The following is a 17,389-nucleotide window of genomic DNA, read 5'->3' on the forward strand; positions in this document are numbered from 1 at the left end:
CCTTCTTGGAGTGAGAGGCCCAACACTGAACAAGGTACCCCACCAAAACTGAACAATCAACCAGAAGGAGCTGGGCAGGATTCCTCCATCCACTCCGCTGTCTTCACTGGAAGCAGGATTTAGCCCTAACTGAATCCATTTCAGTGTCCAAATACTCCTGAAAGCTGTGGGAGGGATCCTGCCACTCGGGCGTGATGGATGTCCCCTCCCTCTGCTCCCAGATGTGTCCAAGAAACAGAATGTTCTCGCCATGGCCTGGAGCTCCCCGCACTCTCGAGGGCTGGATGGGAGGGACTGAGGCAACACATGGAAGCTGTTACCACAGCCCCGTTCCTAGCTCTTATTCATCTTTTTTCTTTTAATCATCACAGGATTCAGACGTGATTCACCATATGTTTGAGGGAAGAATCAAAACAGCATCTACAGGTCTAGCATTCTCCCTCTTCTGCTTTTATTTAAAAGCGATGAGAAGTGAGGACACACTGTGGGAGTCCACAGGGCCCAGTCAGGTATCAAGGAGGTGGGGAAGAAAAAGGGTTATGGGGATGAACCAGCCAAGGAGGTTCCTTAGGAGGGAGAATCGACTAAGATGACCAAGATTCCTTTTTTCTCCTCCAGCAGAAACTAATTCTGACTTTTCCTCCCCTCTGTAGGTAAAATCAAAAACGTATCAGCACCGATTGACACTTGTACAGGAAAGGAAATGTGTGAACGCTGCGCTGGTCTCAACCACTTGGGAAATTCTGGATTCCTGTTTTTCTCAGCTCTTCATTCCAATCCAGAGCACAAACTAATCCTGGAACGTCAGCTTTTCCCATGATAAAAACTTCTATTTCTAGACCTGAGCTTCTCCAGTGAGATCAAGTGGCAAGGCACGAGCACGTGGGAGAGAGAAACAAACCCATCCAGCATCAGAATGGGGTGTGCTGAACCCCAAACCCCTGAATAGAGATGAACAGAAAGAGACCATTTTTGAGGTTTACAGACTGTGAAGCAGAGAAAGAAGCAGCAGAACAGGGACTCTGTGGGTGGGATGCAGTAGTCTGTCCATCATTTCAACAACAGCCTGTTCCTGCTGAGTGAGGTTGCTGACCTGGCTGGGGAGGCGATGGGCAGCCAAGCCCAGGGTACCCGACTCCAGTCCCGAAAGCAAAGATTTGGGAGGGAGAGGAGGAAGAGCATGCCAGAGCTGACTGGCTGACCACCAAACCCCGAGCACATTATATAACTGGGCTCCCTTCCCTTTGCCCATCTGACAAAACACATCCAGCCACTCCTAAATCCACCCGGCAGCAGCCCCAGCACTGGGGAGCTGAAACGGGGAGCTGGCCGGGGAACACAGCGCTTCCAGTCAGCGCCGAAGCACAGCAGAGCTTCTCATCTTGTATGGGAGAAGTAGGGCTGGAAGGAACGTCAGCCCTTGGCGCTGTCCCCTGGCTCAAGGCAGGTCCGGCTCTACTTGTGTTACTCCTGATGGAGTCCAGCCTGTCCTTGGAGACTCTGAAATGCCCCCAGTAATTTATTCCAGTGCTTTTCCAGTTTGCTGAGGCCTCTCCTACAGTCTCCATCTGCAAGTGAAGGAACCCACTTGCTAGCAAGCTGCCACACCAGGGCTGCTACCTGAGAAGCAGCATGGAGTGCTTGGGTTCATCATCTTATCCACGCCTGCTAGATGGGTGGCACAGCGAGAGGCAGAGCTGACAACACTCAGGACATCACCACAGAAACCCCAGTGATGTCAACAAGTGATACCTGTTCCCTCTGTGTGGTACATGTGTGAGAGAGAGAGACAAGGAGGCAGAACAAGAACTGAGAGCATCTAAAGTGCACCTGGAAGAGGAGGAGGCTGGAGGTGGTGACGGGGAACGTACCGTGCACTGCGCCAAGGCAGCTGAGATCTGCTGGATGTCATCAACTGTGTTCACCTTCAGCGAGTTCAGGGTTTCTGTGATATTGTTACGAGTCCAGGTCCGGAGTTCAAATTCATTCCCAGCCTCAGGTTCCAGAAGCATGGACCGCTCGTACTGAGGGAATAAAATCAGGCAGAGTGAGGAAACGCATCAGGTTGTCTTGGAGGATGATGAGCTGGGCTGAAATCACCTCTTCCCTGTACTCTGTATCTCCCTGCCTGTGCTCTTCCCCAGAGGGGAATCTAATGAGCTGGTTTTTGAGTAGAACTTCCTCAATTTCACTTGTGCTCTCCAAGCAATTATCTGAACAGCCTTTTGCTTGACAGCTGAGCAGTGCACCAGTGTGCAGTCCTTACCCAGTGAAGCACAGTGCCCGTGCTCAGGGGGATTGTCCCTGCCTGGCTTCCTGGCAAGCAGGAGGCTCTTCCTGGGGAGGAAAACATGAGTATAGACCAAAATTCCTGCCCTGCATCGAGAGATGCACACGGAGGGACTGGGCCCTGCTTTAGGGAGGTGGGAAAGCAAATCCTGCCAGGAGGACGATGCTCCTGCACTGGGGATTAGGAGCCTTGTACGCAGGGAGAAGATCTTTCCAGCTGCACTAGCTCAGCAGGCAGAACAAGGAGGTCTCCTCAGCACCCAGAGCATCACCTGAGCAGTGACAGGGAGTTTCCAGCCCTGCTGAGATGGAGTGGGGTGGCTGGCTCAGGGGAAGCATGAAGGAGGTGGGGGAATTTGGGCTGTGAGTTCTGTTTCTAAATTCAGTGTTTAGATTTGAGGTTGGCAGTAAAGAGGAAAAACTATCTGAATATGAGGACAAAAAAAGCAGGCTGCACCAGAGACACCCAGGCCACCGCCTTCTCTGGGACCTCTGCACTGTTTGCAGCCCCTCTGTTTTCCCTGGTCATTGTGTGTTTGGAGCTTGTTACTCTTTTTGATGCAGGAAAATAGCTCCAGCCCAGCTCCCAGCACTGCACATACACTGATTTACATGAAAACCTGCAGCATTAGTCATTTCCCTGCATCGCTGTGCAAAACCTGGCCAAAGAACACTACCGACGATCTCAAGGCTTTCTGGAGGCCCAGCTTGGGCAGAGAGTGCTGCTTTACCTCATTCAAGATGGTGATGAGGGCCAGAGAGTACTCGATGACCTGCTGAGGGTCCCCTTGTTTCACCAAACCCTGGAGCACAGTGTCAGTTTGATTGTAGAGCCAGTGGGAGAGGCTGGGGAAGCCCTCGGGTAAGCTGATCTCCATGGAAAAAGAAAGAGGCACCTGGGTTAAGTGCAGACTATCAAACGGGGCTGGATCTGCCCTTTAGCTGGGAAGGAAGATGAGGAGGGAAGCAAGTGGTTAAACAACAACAGCAGCACTACACACGCCTGCCCTGGTACCCAGTTTGCACCAGCTGCTTGTAGGAACATCATGGACCTGAAGCTGATTCCTCACCAGTCCAGCTCTGTGGAGCTGCAGCTGGAGGACACACACATGGGTGCACTGAACCCAGAGGAGTAAATCCAGGTCTAGTTTGCTGGAGCAGTAAGAGCACTCAAACCCAGGGTCGGTGTGCTGGGAGGAGCTGCACTGCGTTTGGCATCGTTCCCTGGGGCCTGAGGAACAGCTGGGACACAGATCCTCCTCCGCAGGCACTGCAGGACCACGCGCTCCAGCCCGGGCGGCCAGGACCACGGGTACAGTGCCAGGAGCTGCAAATCAGCCTTGAGAAGGAGCAGTTCCTACAGCTTGGCCAGACAGCAGACACCAACCCAGGATGCTGCCCAAAGACCTGCGGGCACTTGTCACCTGCAGGGAGGACACTGAGGGGTGTTTGCCGAAGGGATAACTGGGCTTTGAAGGTACTGGCCGTGCTGAGATCTGAGCTGCAATCCCTTCCACCCTGTTCAAATGCACATGCTCTCCACTTTGGCTGGATGAAACCTCCCTGGCTCTCAGCAGCAGGTCACCAGGCCACCTGCAGCAACAGAGCTTGCTGCTGCCAACTCTCCTGTGAGGGCTCCTGATGCAGAGAAGGTGGTGGAGCACAGAGATCTTCTGAGAAAGTGACATGGTGCCTTCAAAGCAAGGCATCACCAGGGAATTGAGGAGGTGGTCAGGAAAGCAGTAATTTATGGGAAAGTCTCCTCCTTGAGCAATGACCCACAAAGACTCTGTGGAATTCTCTGTACTGCACTTCTGCTGAGCCTCCCCTCACCTTCCTGCCAGCAGCCTCTGCCAGGAGGCAAATATTTCACCCAGGATGTGCCGAGCCCTTCAGGACAGAGACCCAGTGGTCAAGCCATGAAGACTGACTCAGGAGCCCAGGCTGGACACTGGTGCTGCCCTGTAAGCCCAGCCAGGGAGCTGGGGGTCTTACCGGTTAACGGCCACCACGGTCGCTCCCAGCTGGTCCTGAACAAGGACGGACACGGACACCGTGAAGCCGCTCTCGCGGAAGCCGGGCGGCAGGAAGGCGCTGTGCTCGGCTCGGCTGCCCTTGTACACGCAGAACTCGTGGTAGTGCCCAGCCCTGCGGCGAGAGGCCAGGAGGATGTAGACCAGCGGCCCCTCCGCGTCCTCCGTGTCTCGCCAGCCTGGAAAACAAACCCGGGCAGGGGATGTGATGGGACAAGGACATGGTGGGGCTGCAGCCACCATCACAAAGCCCAGCCCATCCGTCACAGCGTCTGTGCTCATTCCCTCCCCTGGTGTGTCCCATCCTGCTCAGCCCTTCAGCGTGGCATCTCCCCTCTCTGCTGTCCCCAGCAAGGGGTCACCCTGCGCTGGCAGAGGAACAGCTTGTCCCCACCAGTAGGACAGCTTGAGGGCTGCACTGGGCTGGGGGGACACAATGGAAAGCTCTGACTTTGAATTTTCCTGATGTTTAGGGGTTTCTCCCTAGATGTCTGACTCCTGTAAAGTTTAAAGGTATTTGTGAAGAGTTCATGAGCAAAACAGAACTGGGAATAACTCTGCTGGGGCTGGGAACAGCACTGAGCCAAGGCCACAGCTTCTGTACAAGCCCAGCAAAGCCTGACACCAGGCACGGGCTCAGCGCAGCCCTCGGGCACTTCAACATCTCAGGAATGACCGAGTCTACAATAAAACCTGCACAAAGGTTTCCTTGGAGCTCTCAGGAATTATGAGGAGTCCTGTGGGAGCTGGGCAGTTGGGAAATTCACTGTGTGTTTGCCAGTGAGCACCAGTGAAGGTGCTGGTGCTGCCAGGGCTCACTGCACTGGACATCGACCCGCGGGTCCGTATCCTGCGTGTTTCACTTCAGCTTGAAAACAAGCACTGAAGAGCTAAAATTCCCACCACTCCAAAGAGGTCTTTGATTATTCTGGGCAGCTCAAAACATACTGAAGTTACAACCACATCGTGCCAAATAAAATCCTGCTTCTCCCCCAGCTGAAGCTGGGCTTTGGTGACCACCACCCCCAGAAGCAGCAGAGCCCATCGTCTCCTCTGCAGCGTGGCTTCCCAGCATTTGCGCAGACAGCATTCATCTCTTAACACTAATCATTTGGGGAAATATGGTTTTCAGAGGCACTTATTCCTTGGCCCGAGGCTACAGGACGTCAGCCAGGCCACTTTTCCAAAGCTAGGCTCGTTGTTGCTGTCTCTGCAGCTGGTTGAGAAGGTAACTGCCAATGGGAACATCCAGCCCACATGGCAGAGGAGGCCACAGCGCTTTGTCTTTTGACTCTTCCCACATGTGTGTGACTCAGTTTTGGGCACCTATCTTCTTTTTCCTGCATTGAAATACCAGTTCCTTCTGCAAGTAGAAACTGTCTGGCCTGGATATCGACATTCAGTTACAGGAATTAGGGTTTTTAAAAGTGTCTGCTTGCTACCATGAGAGCTCTGTAATTTGGGCACACAAAGCTGCTCATGGTCCAAACTTTGGGGATCAGAAATGGAAAGATCCACTTAAACTGGAAGAGGGGGGATGGAGATGAGATGTGAGGAAGAAATTCTTTGGTGTGAGGGTGGTGAGACAGTGTCCCAGGTTGGCCAGAGAAGCTGTGGCTGCTCCTCCCTGGAAGTGTTCAAGGCCAGGTTGGATGAGGCTTTGAGCAACCTGGTCTAGTGGAAGGTGTCCCTGCTGCTGGCAGGGGGGTTGGAACTGGATGAGCTTTAAGGTCCCTTCCAACCCAAACCAGTCTGGGATTCCATGATTTCTGAACTCAGCCCTGGACAACAGTGTCCTGGGGTAGGAGCTAAGGATAAAGAAAACATCTGTGGGGAGAAAGGCAGCTGGTAACACACTGGTCATGAGAAACCTTCACCACAAGGAGCAGAGAAGGCTGGGCAGTGCCCAGCACCCCTGTCCCTACGCTCTCACCTGCACACTCAAAGTGGACCTTTGCCATCAGTGCCCTGAGGGGTCCTTTGGGAGACAGCCGGCAGGATCCTCCCACGGGCGGCTGGTTTGGGAGCAGATCGATGGAGGCGAATCCCTCCTCCCCTGTTGTGAGGTCTGTGATGTGGAGGGTGAAGGTGTATCCCTCCCCATCCTTCAGTGCCCCTTGCCTCAGGACCAAGTTCATTCCTGTGTCGCCAGTGGAGGTGGTTTTTTTGTCCAGGATGAGAGACTTGTTTTTAAAGCTGTGTGCTGCCCATCTCTACAGAGATGAAGAGGAAAAAGACAGGAGAGGTTTTGTTTAAATCCAAAGTTATGTCCTTAAAATGTTTTCGGATTGAGTCTCTTATAAAAAGTAACAGATTTCTAGTGGGAGCGTCTGCCAAATTTGCAGTTGATAATTCAACTTTAGTCTTGTGTGCTACAGCAACAAGAACTGGAACCTTTCCAAAATGTCTGGTGGGAATATTTCCACTGTGAGATCTACTTTAGTCTCTGGGATTACATCACCCTCCGACAGAATATTTCATAATACAGAATACAAAACACAGGAAATAAATTAAGTACTGGTGGAGTCTCCATGGGATACCATGTTTTATCTGCTTCAAGCTGAACGTGTCCTGGATGGTTACCGTTAACAGCACAAACGTACAATTGCAATAACAAGAGGAACAGTGAGCCAGCCAGCCAGAAAATGCCATGCAAGTGCACGCTGGGCTTGCTGGGAGCAGCACAGACTAGTTCTCACAACAGGACTTCCACTTCTGAGACCTGCTTCACTCAACAGGTTGCAGAGATGCTGCGCAGTGGAATCTGTAATTGGAGGAGGGCACGACTTGGGGGATCAGAAGAAACTGAACCACCTCTGCTTGAGCCACCAGAATAATGGGCAGAATGAAAATCAGCAGGGAGAAGAAAACACTCTACAGATCTCTTCTAGGACATAAAGTGGCTTTTGTGTGAAACGAGCTGGTCACTCATGGGCTTGGCTTGAAAATGACCCAGCAAGGACTTGCCCTTGGGTGGCCTGAGACACTGATGGAGGACTGACAGGCCCTGTGTCCCACAGCCCGCAGGCATGACCCAGGGCAAGGGAAAGCTCTGGACATCTCATGGTGGGGGTCCAGTGCTCACAGGACATGGGAAACCTGCTTCCCAGGCTCTCCTAGCCTCCTCCATGCTGCCAAGACATGGCAGGGCACACAGGAGCCCCATGCCACTCCAGGCAAGCTCCATGCAGGGCCTCTTTCAAACTTCTGATTCTGCAAGCCAGTCCTGCAGCCAGTTCCAAGGGCTGTGAGGAAGAGACGAGTATCAGCCAACCCTCTTCAACCCCTCAGCCAGGCCCAGCCTGCCACTGCATTTATGGAAACAGAGACTGTTTCCTCTCCTTGTCTCCACAGCAGTTCAGGCCCAGGACTTTACTCCTCACATAACTCTTTCCACCCTGTCCTCTCTGACTCTCCCCTTCTCCCTGAAGTCCACCAAAGGTGAAGCAAAGACCAGCGTTGCTGATGACTTTACCCCAAGCTTGGAGTCATTGTGACAGTTCTGGCAGGTCCCCTCCAGGTAGACGTAGGAGCTCTTGCTCACTTCATAGACAGACTGAGCCTTGCAGGAAACGCACTCCAGGGACACGATAGGGACTCCTCCTCTCTTGATGAACACCTGGGAAAGCAAGAGGCTCCATCAGAACATCTCAGACAAAAACACAGACATCTAACAGGTAAGCAGACATCCCAGCAGCTGGTTCTGGAAGGAGGAATCACTCTGTACCAGCCCTGTGCTAAGGAAACAGCAGAAAGGGATTTCCCAAGGATTTTGTGTCTGACTTAAGCTACATCACTATTGTTAGATTGGCCAGGGAGAATTGTCACTGATTTTCAATAGCCACCCAATGCCAAGCTGAGCCTATCTAGGTAATTCTGGATTTACTGTATTTACACTTTTTAACAACAGAAATCACTTTCAAAATGTCCCCCTGGTACTCTGTGCTGAATTCCCAGCAAGTCCTGCCTGTGCTGTTGGGTGGGGATGATGCTGACTGAAGTGTTTTGCTGTACCAACCATCTCAGGACAGCTGGTAACCCTACAAAAATGGGATCAGTGGTAGAGTTTGGACAAGAGGAGTGGTCTAACTGGGAGGAGAAAAGCCTCCGTTACAGCACAGACCAAATATCTGGTGAGCATCTGCCCTGGGAAGCAACTGCAGCTCAACTTTGTTTGCTGTTGGCTAAACTCTTGGTGGTGGAGAGCCAGCAGATCTGCCGTGGACACAGGAGTGTGGGGCTGTGGGTCCCTGTCCTCGACTCAGAAGGTCACTAAATGGGAAGTGCTGACAGTTCAGACTAACAGAGGGCTCGGGGTGAGCCAGGCAGCCTGGGCTTACTGGGGATGAGCTGCCCTGTGCAGAGCCAGGGCATGGTCCTGCTGTGTCCCCCATCCCTGCTCTGATCTACAGAGCTTGGTCTGGAACTGGGTGCTGCATTTCAGGACCTGACCCTTGGGCTCTCGAGTGCACTGCGTGTGCAGAACCATCACTGTTGCTGTCACTACCAACGTCCCTGAGAGACAGGAGTGACAATAAGAACAACCAGAGCACAGATCTCGCCCTGGGCATCACAGACATCTTGCTCTGCAGCCTGGAAGAACCACCTTCTCCAGAGAGCAGCGTGTTGTGCCAGGCTTTTAGCTCACACCTCAGAACATCTACGACACCTCCTCGGCAGAGCACTCGGAGAGAGGAGAGCTGTGAAGCACCGGTGGCTCAGACACAACGGCCACTGAGCTCTGACCCCTGTACTCTGTCTCAATTCCTTTAATCCCCTGGGAAACGGGCTTGTCCAGCAATCGGCAGAGCCCTCTGCCCCAGCATGAGGAATATTCTGAATCCAGAGATGGACAGTCACAATGACACTGTTTAATGTGGCAGACTTTTAAAAGAGGACAAATACTCCACAGCACTGAGCCGGGGCGCGTTGAAGCTTCATTCATTCCGACAGTATTTGCAAATTTCCTGCGACACTGGAATCATTGTTTTGCGCTCACGCACGGAAACCAGATAGTACGGAATGTCCTTGAAAGACTAGCAATTTCATTTCATTTTTTTTTTCTTTTTATCCTCCAGCTTTGGTTTAAAACCCAGGCAGTAAGAGTTTCCACTTTCAGACTAACTACATCTCTAATTGCCAAACGCACCACGATGAATGTTTCTGACATAAACCATAACTGCTGTCGGACTGCAGACGCGCTCAGCGCGAGGCTTAATTTGACATAAACAACATGCACTTTAAAAAAGCCTCCCTTAAAAAAAATCCACAAGGAGAGAAGAGAGAAACTGTTGACAGTAAAATTAAGTACCAGCTCTTAGGAAACTCTCTCTGGGCAAAAATCAGGGAAGAGTCTGGAGCTGGGACATGTCAAGTGCCCGGGACTGTAGACAGTGGTGGAAGAGCTACTGACCACGGGCTCCTTTGCTGTCCTCCTACAGCAGATCTGTGGTCACAGACTCAGTCCCAGGAACGGTGGCCAGTACCAGCCAGGGCTGGGTCACTAATGCACAGAGAGGGACTAACACGAGGTCTAAAGGAAGGAAGAAACTAAAAGGACTTGGCAAGACAAGCAAAAGTGTTGCCCAAGGCTCATGAAAATACCAGTGTCTGTTCCTGCCAGTGACCTGGATGGGATTGGTTATGGAGCCCCAGTGATGATGCCCCAAAATCCACCTCCCTGCTTTCCCAAGCTGGCTGGTGCAGGTGGACAGTGGCACTTCCACAGCCCAGCTCTCGGGTGGGGCCAGGGGACACTCCCAGCTTGGCTGTGTCCAGCAGCAGGCACACAAGGACAGAGAGCGAGAGTTGTCTGTGGTACGTACGGTTTGATTCGTTGCCTCGGGACTCATACCCTCCTTCCTGATGGTGAGGTCGAACGTATATTCCACATCTGCTTCTAATACAGCTTTGGAAATTGTGACAATTCCTTCCTTGGCACTGAAATTCAGAGAGCACCCTGCAGCCGAGCTCTGCTTGCAAGGAGAAAAGAACTTTCAAACCCTCCTTGGTACGGGTGCACGTCGGGTTAGTCCACAGCCAAAACATTCAGGTCCACACAAAGTCACTGTTACAGACCTCCCTGTGCAATGCCACCCCTGGGGTGGGAGGAACAGGGGGTGTGTGGACAATAAAGCACATTCGCTTATCCTTCAGGTTAGTAAGCAGTACTTGGAACACTCCTATATTTCATCTAAGCTTCACATTCTTACTTTACAGCAATTAATTCTGCATTAGATAGCTTAGAAACGTTGCCAAACACCACCACACATGAAACTCTCAAGTCTAACCCACACACACACTCCAAATCTTTCTATTTTGAGGCAAAGATAGAAAACGACGACTTTTTACAAGCAAAAGAATCCCACTTCAGTCAAAAAATGCTCCCGAGGTGGATCTCCCGTAAGAATTTGAAGGGCAAATCCTTAAGAATTGTCCTTCTATCACTGTAGGGTCAGACCACTTCAGCATGTGAGGACAGTGACCTGCTAGTGACCACGGTGACCATGACTTGTGGTCACTTGACTCCTCTGAAGTCTAACTTTTGGCCTCTGCTGAAATCAGAAACATTTAACTGTTAACGGGAGGGGGACCAGAGCCCTCAGCTCCCTGGACTGCAACCAGCAGCTCTGTGATGCCTTCAGGTTATGGAAGCAGCTACCCTGAAACCATGGACCAGAGGCAAGTGCAAGGGAAGCAGCGATGTGAATGCCTCAGCTTCCAGTGCCACCACTTCTGCCTTGCCCAGGGACACTGCACAGTGCTCCACTGCAATTTCTGTACCCTCATCCTGAGCTGCGAATTGGAGAAACCTTTGCAACCCTCTTTCTGGAGCAGCTTTGTTAAAGATGCTCACAAAAGCTTCCCTCAAGATCATTTCAACCCAGACATGTTTGTAGTGGAGCTGGAGCTCCGAAATGACCACCCTCTGTGGTTGTGGAAAACTGCTCTTACCTTGGAGGAGAACGTACAAGACCAATCGTACAACAACGGAGTCTGGTCACCATCATCCAAGTTCGGGTCATAGGATTTCTCCCCATCCAAGATCAAGTCCTGAGTGTTGGACCATACACGGTATGACCCCCCATCAATGATTGGGACCAGCTTACTTGGTATCACAGTAACATTGGCAAAGATGCTTTTGGACAGTGGGGTGTCTCCAAAGGAGACAATAAAGATGAAGCAATAGTTCCCAACTTCCAGGGCAAGCTTTGGTATAACTAACTGGGGCCTGTTCACATCAACGTTTGGCAGACGGATCCTGCTGGAGTCATCCAAGTTCATGCAGCTAGGTGCTCGGTAGATCTCCCAGAGGTGCTCTGTCTGGTACTTGATGCATCCTCGGAGGTCAATCTGTGCCTCTAGGTAGTTCCTCTGGGACCGCTTCATGACTACTTGAGGAGGCAAAGCTAACTCCACCTCTGGCTCCTCGCACTCCAGGACTTTGACAGTGACAGTGAGGTGGGCTATGAAGAAGCTGATGAGATTGGTGGCATTCACCTCCACCAGGTAATCCCCAGGGCTCAGGTAAGAATAGTTGGCCACTGCAACCCTGGTGAACTGAGTGGAAGAGCCATCCCCAAAGGTCCACAGGAACTCAACACTCCTGCTGCTGGGCACCACTGCTGCTTCAAACAGGGCTGTCCTGTTGACAAAGGCATTGGAGGCAGTGAGGGAGACTTGGACGATTGGGTCTTGGACCTGGATGGTTCTGGTGATATTGATACCTCCCAAGTCATTGAAGGCATTGAGGTGAATCTCGAGCAGCCCTGCAGCTTCTGGAGTGTAGGAAACACTGTCTCCTGCCGCAGTGACCACGGATCGACCTTGCTCTTTCAACAGGGAGAACTGCCAGGAGAATGACACGCGGGAGCCACTTCCCACCTGGGCACTGAAGGTCTTCTCCATGCCCGTGGGTATGCCCTTCTCACAGCAGTTCAGGAGCCTGACATCACGAATGGCCTCCAGGACAGAGATGAGCACCTGGGCATGTGCGATGCTGATTTGGTTCTGCACTGTCACGGTCACCAAATAGTCACCGCTCTTGGTGAACTCATGTGTGTACTTGGACCCGTTGAGCACCACAGAGTAGTCCCCACTTATGCTCACCAAGTAACTCACAGAGGTACCTGACAACATCCTGATCACAAAGGTGACCTGTTCTCCTGGTTCCACCACCTTCTTGCTGGCAAGAACTTCCAGCCCTTGAATCCTGTCCAGCACTGAGATGTTCCTGCTGGCCAGAGCCCAGCTGATGTCATTTGATGCATTCAGATAGACCGTATAAAACCCTGCAGTGGGGAACGTGACTGCCACGGACTGGCCAGTCAACGTGACATTTGGCACCTCCCAAACCCACGTCACTTCAGTCCCTTTCTGCAGCTCCCCCTCAAAGACCACCGTGGAGCCTGATGAGACGTACCTACAGTCCAGCTCTGCAGTCCCTATACTCAGCCCCTCTATGACCTCCTCTACGTAGATAGAAATCGTTGCGTTGGTTGAATCCAGCTTGTTCTCTGCTCCAACGATGACCTCTATCACTCCAGGGCTTTGGAAGGAGTGGATAATAAAGGGTTCAGAGGTAACAGGAGAGAAGCCATCCTCCAGGTACCAAACGTAGGTGATGCCAGTGCCACTGGTTATGGTGGCACTGATGTTAACAGAGGCATTAACAGCAGCTGGGTTGGGGAAGGCATAGGGCTTTAAAAGACCAACGCTTTCAATGAACTCCAGCGTCCTGTTGGCAGTTGCACATCCCAGCATATTAGTGGCTTTCAGATAGACAGTGTAGTTTCCAGCTTCTAGGACGCTCAAGGAGAAGGTTTTCCCAGTGGAGGTCTGCACAGCATTGCCATCCCTTTGGATGACCCAGCTGTAAGAGATGTTTGTTCCCTCTCTCACCACTGCTTGCAAATGGAGGGTTTTGTTAGTTGGGAAATAGATGTCTTCCACCAGGTCACTGCTAGCCACCTGCAGGCCTTCAATCTGCTCCAGGACATAGATGTAGATGCTGTCCTGCAACGAGCTGATCTTGTTCTCTGCTGTCACAATGACATTGAAAGTGCCCACAGACCGGAAAGTGTAGGAAATGGTGGAGGAGCCTTGGATAGGAGTGCAGCGGTCACAGAGGATCCACGAGTAGCGGATGGCACTGCCAGCTAGAAGGGTGGCTACAAAACTCACTGACCCATTTAATGGCACCACTGTCCTGCTGGCATTGATGGTGAGCCCGTGGAGCCGACGTTTCACTGCGACGTCGATGACGGTCTCGTTAAAGCTCACATCGTTCCGGCCCGTCACACTAATGGTGTAATGACCCGTGGTGTTGTAGGAGTGGGTAGCGACTTGCCCAGGCTGGGTAGTGCCATCTCCAAAGTCCCAACAGTAACTCACTTTGGTTCCATTCATGCTGGCAGAGAACAGGTAGATCTGGTTCAACTCCAAAACACTTGTCCCGTTATATTCAATCTTTGCTACCCCAACTGGTTCCTGGACTTCCACAAACGCCGTGTCATTGTTGAAAGAGACATTGTTGGAGACGGTCACCGTGACCAGGAAGACCCCTGTGTTCTTGTAGGTGTAGGTCACTTCAGTCCCACTCGATCTCGTGGACTCGTTGTTCCCAAAATCCCAGCGGTAGCGGTACTGGTAGAGCGGCACGGCACTGACCTGGAAGCTGACCTCTTCACCCAGCCTCACAAAGTGCTTGGAAGGGAGAAGGGTGACATTGACTATCTCTGGCTCCACACAGACACTGGTGAAATAGTGAGCCTTGTTAAACCTGCTTGAGAGAGTCAGGGAGAGGGGGAATGTCCCACTGCGGGTGAAGTTGTGCATCACCACAGGGTCCCCACTTATTGTGACATTGGATGAGCCATCTCCAAAAGTCCAATCAAAGATGTATTCATCAGGATTCCCCGTCACGTACGCAGTCAGCTGCACATCCGGGTGCTCAAGGATGCAAGAAGCAGGTTCTATCTTGAGTACTTCCAGGACAAATATCCGAACAGGCACAGTCTGGGAGACAGAGTTCACAGGATTCACAGCTGTCACGTTCACGGTGCAGTTGATGTCCTTTATGTACACGTGTTCTACCACCGGCACCGGACTCCTCAGCACCGTCCCGTCCCCCATATCGAATATCCAGGTGATACTGTCCCCTGTCTGCACCGAAGCATTGAGGGTCACAGATGCTCCCAGCTCTGCTGCCTCATCTGCGGAAACACGGAGCCCAGTTATCTCTTCAAACACTTGGTAGCACTCAACTGTCTCCACACTGCTTACGGTATTGTTCGCCGTCACGGTGACGTTGTACACGCCTCTTCTGGAGTAGCTGTAGGTCACTGTAGACTGGCTCTCTGTGAACAGTGAGGACCCGTCCCCAAAGTCCCAGGTGTACACAACGCCATAGGGAGACGGCAATGGATTGGCTCTGAAGGTGACTGGACGGCTCACAACTAAAACATCCTCCTCTACTTCCAACTTCACATCAATCAGATAACTGTGGATGTGAACTGGGGTCAAGTGGGTGAGGTTCTCAAACTGGTTTGACACGACAACCACCAGGGCATATTCTCCTGCATTGGGAGAGAGCAGAAAAAGACCAGTCGTGAGGACATGCTCGTGCAAGAGCTTCCTCAGTGCTGCAGCAGCGTGGGGAGTGTGACAGGGGGCTGCAGGGAGATGCTCTGCTCCTGCACTGTGCACACCCTGGGCTTCCCTCCTCTAGTCCAGGACAAGCAGGAATTAGAGCCAGGCCATGCATGTGAGGACCAAACACCAAGTAAGAAACCAGTTCAACAGATAGAGAGAAACATGGTCCGAATCTGGGGGTTGTCCTGTGCAGGGACAGGAGTTGGACTCGATGATCCTTGTGGGTCCCTCCCAACTCACAGCATTTGATGATTCTATGACTTTTAAGCCATTTTTTTTATTAGAAGGTGCCTTGTAACCCCCAGGCAACAATAAATCCTGATCCCCTTCTCCCCAGAGAACCATCCAGAGCATACCTGGGTCTTGATAGACGTGTGAAACATTGTGCTCGATCACAACCTCATGGACACTGGGATCAGGAACAAGGAAAGACTTGTTGTAGGGAGGTTTGAACAGGTATGTCTCCTGGCCACCATCTCCAAAATCCCACCTGGAGAAACATGCGAAACATGTTACACTGCACAATAGGAGAAGGGTGGAAATCCCAGAGGAAGCCTGGCCTGGCCTAGGGCTGGTTTTCAGGCTCAGGGCTGGGGTTTGCAGTAAAAACCATGGGAAGCATAAAGCCAAGTATCAAAGCAGTAGCTGTGCCCAACGCTGCAGGACAGTTGCTGTGAGAGGAGTACAGCACCAGTACAAACAGGAGGAACCCCATAAAGCAACACTGCAATCCTTGAAAGGAGAAGTATCTCAGCCTGAACTCTGGCTCCCAGCCAGCGGGACTGACCCACACTTGCAGGCATTTCAAATTAACTGGACAGCAGCACAGAAATGGGCCATCTGACATAATCTGGCCCTGGGAGGAGAAACAGTGCAGGTGAGACTGGTGAGCGAGACACAGGAAGATCCTAAGTTCAGGCAACTTGCAAAGGACTCACAGGAACATGGCATCCACAGCTGAATCAACCCGAACTCGTGCTGTAAGCTCCACGGTGCTGTTCTGAGGGAGGACGGGCAGGACACCAAACACCGTCAGGTTCTTCATCTTATTCATCGTCTCCACCGTGACATTGTAATTGACCGTAAAGTTACTGACGTGGTTGGAGGCGGTGAGCTGGGAAGGACAGTGGGACAAAGAATGTGTTTGGGATCACCTTGCTGGGCTGCTCTCTCCTGAGAGTGGGGCTTCCCCATACCAAAGAGGTTCCCCCCAGGCAGGCGAGCAGGTTAGGTCAGAGAAGAGCAGCCTGTGGGACAGGGAGGCAGGGGCAATAGCCTGAGCAGGCACTGGAAAGCAGCACAGACTGGAAGGCCACCTACCTGGAAAAGCCACCTCTTGCTGGAACCACCACATCTCCACCACTAAAGTCCAAAGCAGGACTGGTTCTACAGCAAGAGGACAAGCTTCTCATCCCCAGACTCCTCTGGCTCTGAACTTGCCAGTTACCCTTTTGCCTGCTCCTAGGTGCCTCACACACTGTCTCCAGCTGCTGAGCATAGGCACTTGCTGCCACCAAGGGGGCAACAGCCACCCAGTTTCCTTAGGACACTGGCAGATGAGTGGCTCCAAGCAGAGGCAGTGGAGATGGGAGAGACTCCTAGAACCAAGCACGCCAAGTGCAGCTCCAGCATCCTGAGTGTAGCAGGCACCAAGAGGGAGAGCAAAGGTGGGCAGAGGAGGGAAAGGGAGAATGGATGGGCAAGAGACTGAAGGGACATGACAGGAGTGGGATCCTCAAGATTATCTAGGCAGGTAACACTGACATGGCACCTAATGATGAAGCATGTTGCCACCTCCTCACCTGCAGGAGAGCTGAGCTGCTAACAGAAGGGATCCTTCAAACCTGGTTGAATAACCTCCCACCCCCATGGATAGAAGAAGTTTGTGTCCAGGCTTCTGTGGATCTGTTACACTGAACCCAGTTGACCCCAAGCTAACGCCACCTTGTCAGCTCTGTAAGTGAAAGCAATCCAGGCTTGTCAGCACAGTGCTTCACCCAGCCAATCAGTGCTGCTCAGCATGGTGCTGCACCAAGCAAATTAGTGCCAGCGTGCCCTTGGAGCTGGGGCTGGTGTCTCTTCAGGAAGCCAGCAGTTACCCTGCAAACCCTCAAGCAGCTTGGAGCCAGACCAGGACTCTGCAAGGCACTACAGGGCATGATACAGAAAGACGTTCTGGCCAGAGATAAACTCTTATCCCACAACAGATCCCTCCCTCTGCCCAGACTCTGCTCTTCTGGGGTCATGACAAAACCCAGCATTGCCGTCTGCACCAGCAGACAGAGAAGATCAGAAGAGCTTGTGGCAGAAGCTCTGTCTTGCCTATCAAAGTCTTACGTTTGCATCCTGCCTCTGCCCGGTTCTGAATCCACAGCTCCTGCCTGCCAAAGCAGTGGCCAGCACCTTGCAGTGGG

At 52.1% G+C, this 17,389-nt stretch overlaps 1 protein-coding gene across 1 annotated transcript in view; it reads right to left on the minus strand.

Moving 5' to 3' along the window:
- Nucleotides 1-1,871: 1,871 nt before the first annotated feature.
- PKD1 (polycystin 1, transient receptor potential channel interacting) overlaps nucleotides 1,872-17,389 on the minus strand; it is a gene marked incomplete at both ends in the record, with an annotated part of 31,392 nt that continues 15,874 nt past the window's right edge. The window contains 9 exons of the mRNA XM_029086778.1: nucleotides 1,872-2,024; nucleotides 3,021-3,185; nucleotides 4,299-4,501; nucleotides 6,256-6,535; nucleotides 7,798-7,941; nucleotides 10,148-10,297; nucleotides 11,277-14,899; nucleotides 15,332-15,465; nucleotides 15,914-16,089. Coding sequence (XP_028942611.1) covers nucleotides 1,872-2,024; nucleotides 3,021-3,185; nucleotides 4,299-4,501; nucleotides 6,256-6,535; nucleotides 7,798-7,941; nucleotides 10,148-10,297; nucleotides 11,277-14,899; nucleotides 15,332-15,465; nucleotides 15,914-16,089 — 5,028 coding nt within the window. The remainder of the gene's footprint in view (nucleotides 2,025-3,020; nucleotides 3,186-4,298; nucleotides 4,502-6,255; nucleotides 6,536-7,797; nucleotides 7,942-10,147; nucleotides 10,298-11,276; nucleotides 14,900-15,331; nucleotides 15,466-15,913; nucleotides 16,090-17,389) is intronic.

This window comes from Antrostomus carolinensis, unplaced genomic scaffold (genome assembly GCF_000700745.2).
Source record: "Antrostomus carolinensis isolate BGI_N321 unplaced genomic scaffold, ASM70074v2 scaffold44529, whole genome shotgun sequence".
Taxonomy (NCBI): domain Eukaryota; kingdom Metazoa; phylum Chordata; class Aves; order Caprimulgiformes; family Caprimulgidae; genus Antrostomus; species Antrostomus carolinensis.